Below are 7,707 nucleotides of genomic sequence, written 5' to 3' on the forward strand. Positions count from 1 at the left end.
CACTCAACACAGTAGTCCAAATAAGGTACAAACATAGAGCAGTAAAGAGTATGGAGTGACTTCCGATCCACAATATTTTTTAACTCTTGCCAATATAGATATACTTTTAGCCAATTTATTATGTATATATTTAATATGAGGTTTCCAACAGATTTTATCATCAATATTTATGCCTAGAAATTTTGTTTCGTAAACTCTTCCTATATTGGCATCCCCCACCCTTACTTGGATCTGACGATTTTAATCTTCCATATCCAAACAGCATGAATTTTGTTTTGTCCAGATTGAGTGATAACTTATTCCTGTCACACAATTTCTTCACCTTGTTCAATTCCACAGTAATCAGACCCAAAAGTTGCTGTAGGTCTTCCCCAGAGGCCCATATAGTAGTATCATCAGCAAATAGTACAAAGTTCAATAATTCAGAAACATTGCATATATCATTAATATACAGTATGAAAAGTTTAGGACCCAAAACTGACCCCTGTGGGACTCCACATACTATATCCAGAAAATCTGATTGGTGCTCGCCCAGACTTACAAATTGCCGTCTGTTGGTCAAATAACTTTTTATCCATTTCAACACCAAACCTCTAATACCATACCTTTCTAATTTATCAAATAAAATTTCAAAGTTAATAGTATCAAAAGCCTTTTGAAAATCAATAAAAATCCCCAATGTTTGTTTCTTGTTGTCCCAGGCACTAGTAACACCTTCTACAAATTCAGTTATTGCAAGCGCTGTGGATCTATTAGATCTGAAACCATATTGCTTCTCAGTTAAAATTTTATGTTTGTCCAAAAATTTATCTAGTCTAGCATCAAAAAGTTTTTCTAAGATTTTAGAGAATTGCGATAATAAAGAAATAGGTCTATAATTTGTAATATTATGTCTATCTCCAGATTTATAAAGCGGAATAACCTTTGCTATTTTCATACTATTAGGAAATTTTCCTGATTGAAAGGACAAATTAAAGATATAAGTTAGTAGTTTAGAACAACCATCAATTACCGATTTAATAATAGTCATGCTTATTCCATCACTGTCAGTCGATGTCTTATTGTCACATTTATGAATTATATGTCTAACCTCCATTTCTTCAATTGGTTTAAGGAACATAGAATGCTGATTTTTTTTCCAATAAGATTAGCAATAGTGCCATAGGACACATCATTGTCACAAATATTCTTTGCTAATTCAGGCCCCACATTAACAAAGAAGTCATTGAATTTATTTACTATATCCTCCATTTTATTAACCATCTTATCACCATCCAAAAAATAGTGAGGATAATTGTCCTTACCATGATTATTTCTGATGACCATATTTAATATATTCCAAATACCTCTCTTATTATGTGTCATGTTTTAAATTACAAATTGCTACAAACTACAACATATCTGTAAGTATCAAAAATAAAATGCTGTTGTCTTTTTTTGCAGGTGTTCAGTTTCCGTAAACTCTGGGCCTTCACTGGACCAGGCTTTTTGATGAGCATTGCTTACTTGGATCCAGGGAACATCGAGTCTGACCTGCAGTCTGGAGCTGTAGCTGGTTTTAAGGTGATATACTGTATATGGCCTTGCGTATAAATGTTAGGCTGGACAGCAAGGTAAAACATGTTTGTGCTGCTGTGGACTGGTAGGTTAACGGGGAGGATGTAGGAGAAGCATAATACAGTGAAATGGAATCAGTTTTAACCACAGTCCAAATTCAGCAGGTGATTCTAGTACTGCTATATAATTTTGTTTGTTCTCCTCATCAAGATACATATGTTTCCTTTTTGTCTAAAAGTCATTTTATTGTGAAGGTAAAATGCCTTTTTTCGTTTTCTTGCTTTTATACCCTAAGCAAAGGCATCTACTGCATACATCATGGAAGCAATGGCTTATGGATATTGCTGACATCATTATCCATGTTTAATAGTGCCAGCATTGTTGACAAAGAAATACCAGCTTTGAATGTCAGCTTTAGTCCATCACATTGTCCAAAATGAACATTACATAATTTACATGGGCAGCCGTTATTTAAATGTTGCTAAATCAAGCAGTTTGTGCTGATTTTTGTCTTCCATTTTCAGCTGCTATGGGTGCTCCTTGTAGCCACCATCATTGGGCTGCTGTTGCAGAGGTTAGCTGCTCGCCTCGGGGTTGTCACAGGGTTGCACTTGGCTGATGTCTGCTACAGCCAGTATAGGTGAGCTTTTCTACACTCTCATTATACCTTGTTGAATAACCTCTGTGAACTATAGGTACCTTGAGGGGAAATATATTCTGTTAACTGATAAAATCTTCTTAATAATTTTGTTTTTCAGTTTCCGCGGATCATCCTTTGGTTGATGATTGAACTGGCAATTATTGGCTCAGACATGCAGGAGGTCATTGGCTGTGCGATAGCTCTCAACCTTCTCTCTATGGGCAGGTAACGTCTTTAGTGATTGCAAATATTTCTTACAGATTTCAAAGAGTGTGTCAGTGTGTGTGTGTGTGTGCTGTTTCTCCACCAGGATCCCACTGTGGGGAGGAGTCCTCATCACTATCACAGACACATTTGTCTTCCTCTTTTTAGACAAATATGGTATGTGATTTTCTTCTGTAGCTACAACTGCTATCATCCAGTCAGTACTTGAGAAGCTGCACATCTCAGTGTTGATACATTTTTCTCTTCATAGGCCTGAGGAAACTTGAGGCTTTTTTTGGCTTTCTCATCACTGTAATGGCTTTAAGCTTTGGTTACGAGGTAAGACTCCCTTACATTTGAAATATAAGACAAGCATTTGCTGACAGCTCACACAGTTATTAGAGAGCTGTTCATGGCACCCTGACCTGCCTGACTCTCATGTCTTTCTGTAGTATGTGCTGGTAAATCCAAACCAAGGGGATGTACTGAAGGGGATGTTCATGCCCTACTGTGCTGGCTGTGGGCCTGCACAGCTGCAGCAGGCAGTGGGAATCGTAGGTGCTGTCATCATGCCACACAACATTTATCTGCACTCAGCGCTGGTCAAGGTTAGAAACATTTGATGTCACACGCAGATTAACAAGATGCACACCTAACAGAAAGTCAAAACTAGGTTCTCCTTGCTCTGCATGGATGCCATTTTTTAAAATCCTAAAGCAGTAACATCGTCTTGGAGGCACTACTGAATGAAAAATCTAATACACAGTTAATTTTGTGTATGAAAGTTTGATGAAAGTTGTTATTCTCTTTATTCCCTCTTGTATCAGTCTCGAGAAATCGATCGCAAAAACAAGAAGGCGATTAAAGAGGCCAACAAGTACTACTTCATCGAGTCATCGCTTGCTCTCTTTGTCTCCTTTCTCATCAACGTCTTCGTAGTAGCTGTCTTTGCTCAGGCCTTCTACAATAAAACCAATATTGAAGTGGTGGGTATACAGTGTTAAAAATCCATAACTCTGTACTGCTGAAGCTTGTGCTGGGCATTTTTGAAACACACTGAAATAATTTGTTTTCTGATTAGTATTGTTGCTCATGTCCTGGTTGCAGAATAGTGAGTGCAATGCAACTGGCAGCCCTCACACTGATCTTTTCCCTCTCAACAACGACACACTTCAGGTGGACATCTACAAAGGGGTATGTATGGGCATTATTATGACGACAATAAATTCATAATAGTCCATTGAAGATTAGATGGTGCGCATTAATATCAGATAAATGCACAAGTCTGATTTTGGGACCAGACTCCAGCTATATAATATTAATCACATAAAAAATAATAAGAGGGAATAAAATAATGATTAGAGAGACAAGTAGAAGTACAAGGACAAGGCCATTCATTGTTGACAAAGATAACATAAGCTGTTTTCACATATGAACTGCAGACTGTCCAGAGTTGCCCTTTCACATATGTGGCACACAGCAGGCGACATGCAGACACCCATGTAGACATGTTCTCACCTGTTGCGGCAGGACAAAATGGAGTCACGTAGCCGGTTTGTGATTTGGTCATAAACAAGCGAGTCTCTCGTCATTCCTTGAATTTGTCTGATGGTTTTAGCTTTGGATTGTAATGACAGAAATACCGTCTTCAATATAAATGGCCCTTTTTTTCACCATTGGATGTTTGGATTCTTCCAGTTTTGTGCCAGTCACATGATAGAAGTCATCAACATGCCTACTATCTCCATGTGAATACCCCGGACTATATGATGCTGTTTTGAATTGAGTCTATATGATGGACTCAATTCTATTCACTCAGACATTATGCAGGCCTTGTATTATGGAGCTGGCAGAGTAAAGTCCACTTAAGGTCCACATCGACTGACTCGAACATTTGTTTTCTCACATACTGTATAGCTCCTCTGGGTAATGTCTAGATAATTTCCGGGTTCCAGTGCATATCTGAAAAGGTCTATAGTTTCTGAAGAACACCCTGCACGTACACACAGTGCTTACCAGTTATTTTGGCTGGGCGCTGAAGGGAATGTCATCTCACGTTGCACCTTTGCATTTCCAGCTTCAGAAATGGTTTGCATTAAAGAGGGAAGTTGTCCCATGGTGAAAGATGGAACAAAATGTCAGTTCCAGTCGAGAACTCCATGAGCCTCGAGAAGAGGTTTAATCAGGCAGATAAATTGGAAACACCTGTGTGGATGGGCTTTAAAGAACTCTGTGCCCCAAATATACATACACTTAAACTGACTCAACCTATTATTCTGAACCTTCTCTTTACTCAGTCGCTTTGTAAATTTCCAGCCCAATATTATTAAATATCCCTGTCCCATTTCACCCATCTTCAACTATAGATAGGTAATAGGATCATTAATTCTTTGTTGTCTGTTCAGGGGGTGGTCCTGGGCTGCTTCTTTGGTCAGGCAGCCCTCTACATCTGGGCCATCGGGATCCTGGCAGCTGGACAGAGCTCCACCATGACAGGCACTTACTCAGGCCAGTTTGTCATGGAGGTAAGAATGCCTGTTGGCTAAAAATGTACCTATAGTTTAATTACTTTTTATGTTGTAGTCAAGCAACTGAATATGGCTAAAAAGTAAAGAGGTACAGTATACCATTGTGCTTTCCTGTTTGCTAAGGGTTTCCTGAACCTCCGGTGGTCCCGTTTTGCACGGGTGGTCCTAACCCGCTCCATCGCCATCACACCTACCCTGCTGGTGGCCATTTTTCAAGATGTTCAGCATCTGACAGGGATGAACGACTTCCTCAACGTGCTTCAGAGCATGCAGGTCTGGCTCAGTTATCCAGAAAGCTCTCACAATGAATTCTGTCAGAAGTTCTTGCTCTCACACAATCCACAGACCAGGATTTTGACACCTAGCCTTCTTGTACTGTTCCTGTTGTGTAATACATGATACTGTAAAATACTCAGTATGAATTCTCTTTCCATGCAACAGCTTCCATTTGCTTTGATCCCCATTCTGACCTTCACCAGCCTGACGTCCATAATGAATGACTTTGCAAACGGATTGTAAGTGAAATGTTTACATTTTATGTTGTTCACTGAGAATGATGACCTATATCAACAAGGCTTTAACCCATTTTGTCTGTCTGTCACAAGTGTACCTGGCCATGTAACACATAAATAACTAGCATATGTCAGACAAAAACATCAGTTAGTACAGTCCTCAATGCTACAGCTTCTGCTTCCACTACAGGATATCTCAGAATTTAGGGGACAGATAAGATGAAGGCCAAGGAATAATTTATTTAATTTTGTTCTTTTTAGGCAGATATAAAACTAACCGAGAGAATCCTGAGAATCTGTTGTGGTAGAGCTCTGTGTGTAGTTCCTCACTAACTAATTAAATGCAGTTTGTTTCAGATAAGTTTGTGTTTTTAACTTGGACGTTTACAGATTTTTTTTTTTTCCTGTCATACAGTATAGACAAATAACCAAATTCTAGAGCAGCTATGTTTTGTTTAGACAGGCTCCAGTTGTGTAACTGAAACTAGGAACTGAAATCGAACCTGCGTAACATCATTTGCAATATCCTGGAGTATATTCAGTTTGAGAAAACACATAATTTCTCAATGGCCTAATAAAGTGTCTTTGTTTACTCTTTGTTTACTTCAGGGGGTGGAAGATATCCGGCGGCATCGTCATCCTGGTGGTTTGTGCAATCAATATGTACTTTGTGGTGGTTTACGTGACGTCGCTGAACAGTGTGCTATTCTACGTTCTCGCTGCTCTCCTCTCCGTAGCGTATCTGTGCTTTATAGTTTACCTGGTGAGTTACTGCAACTTTACATTCAAATCGCAGACATTTTGCCAGCTTGAGCTAGTTTAAGCTTGTGTGTTTTTTCAGTGTATATGTATATTTTAAAATAGTAAATGAATTTATAATTGTGACAACACGTTCGGCAAGGTTCTGACAAGTGTGGGCCTGAATGCAAGCAATTCAGATACCGGTCAGACAACTATTCTCAATATATTAAAACTTCATATTTAATAAAATTCCAATGATCCAAGATTAAAGACACAAATTAAAGGCAGATTTACGGCAATGTACATCATCGGTCTGTGTTTTAATCCTTATAAACTGACTGGTATAAATAATAAGTAGTGACAATTATAAAACATACCAAGAAGAAAATATGTAAAAACATGTTTTCTTCTCTGTATGTTTTATAATTGTTATAAATTATCATAGTTGTGATTAATTGGTCAGGTTTCTGTGTTTAAAAAGATCAAATAATATTTTCATGATTTTGATTTATTGAAAACTATATGCTATGTGCATAAAGTTGTGCACAGACATCGTCGTCTTAACTTCTCGCTCTTTCTCACTGTCTACAGGCATGGCACTGTCTGATTGCTCTGGGGGTTTCCTGCCTGGACTTTGGCAGCAGGGTAAGAAGACAACCCGCTCTGCTCATAGAGGAGTAGTAAGAGTACGACTCCTAGAGCTGAACAAGACAGTAACCGCCAGCATTCCTCTTTCCTCTTGGAGAACCTGAGCCCTGTACACAACCAGGACTTTTCAAGATCATGTAGGATCTGTCAGTGTCACATGTTATTCTGTGTAGGGCTGGGTATCAGGTCCCCAACCAAACGTATTAATACTCCACCAGCACAGTATTAGTGGCCTTCATACAAATCAATAATTGTTAAAATCCTCAAAGATGACGACCGCATTTACCTTTGCTTGTAAAGTGTGACATGAGTGATTTATACAGCAACTCGGTAATTCACCTAACTACCGTAAAATCTGGACTATAAGCCGCTACTTTTTTCACAAGCTTTGAACTTTGCGGCTTAAACAATGATGCGGCTAATTTATGGATTTTTACGGGCTAACGACCTTCATGCCTCATGCCGCCAATACATTTAGCCTCGTCACATCAGACCAATGAAATTACCGAACAGGTCACAGTGGACCAATGAAACTGTTCGAATTAAATCAAATGCACTCACACTAAATTCTTCAGATCAGTCATTTTGTACTTCATGCACACACCCTTATCATGGAAAACGCACAAAGAAATGCATATGATGCAGCTTTCCAGTTAAAGGCGATCAATCTGGCTGTCGAAGAAGGAAATAGAGCTGCTGCATGTAAGCTTGGCATCAATGAATCGATGGTGAGACGATTTTGTTAACCATCCCTGTTACAGGAACTGTTCGGAAAAAGCATTTATTAAATTAAAAGTAAAAAATGTGTAACATCTTTCTCTGTAAATATCTCATGTTAAAACATGGACACCTGCGGCTTATAGACAAGTGCGGTCTA

At 38.8% G+C, this 7,707-nt stretch overlaps 1 protein-coding gene across 1 annotated transcript in view; it reads left to right on the plus strand.

The window, feature by feature from the left end:
• The window catches only part of LOC109956014 (natural resistance-associated macrophage protein 2-like), a 9,916-nt gene extending 2,544 nt beyond the window's left edge, over window positions 1–7,372 (plus strand). Inside the window, 13 exon segments of the mRNA XM_020592775.1 lie at window positions 1,444–1,563; window positions 2,082–2,201; window positions 2,316–2,422; window positions 2,508–2,578; window positions 2,673–2,740; window positions 2,854–3,009; window positions 3,229–3,387; window positions 3,509–3,595; window positions 4,807–4,926; window positions 5,053–5,202; window positions 5,371–5,444; window positions 6,051–6,204; window positions 6,774–7,372. Of these exon segments, the coding sequence (XP_020448431.1) occupies window positions 1,444–1,563; window positions 2,082–2,201; window positions 2,316–2,422; window positions 2,508–2,578; window positions 2,673–2,740; window positions 2,854–3,009; window positions 3,229–3,387; window positions 3,509–3,595; window positions 4,807–4,926; window positions 5,053–5,202; window positions 5,371–5,444; window positions 6,051–6,204; window positions 6,774–6,881 (1,494 nt within the window). The 3' untranslated portion in view covers window positions 6,882–7,372.
• The last annotated feature ends 335 nt before the right edge of the window (window positions 7,373–7,707 follow it).

The sequence above is a fragment of the Monopterus albus genome, unplaced genomic scaffold, assembly GCF_001952655.1.
Source record: "Monopterus albus unplaced genomic scaffold, M_albus_1.0 scaffold18.1, whole genome shotgun sequence".
Lineage (NCBI taxonomy): Eukaryota > Metazoa > Chordata > Actinopteri > Synbranchiformes > Synbranchidae > Monopterus > Monopterus albus.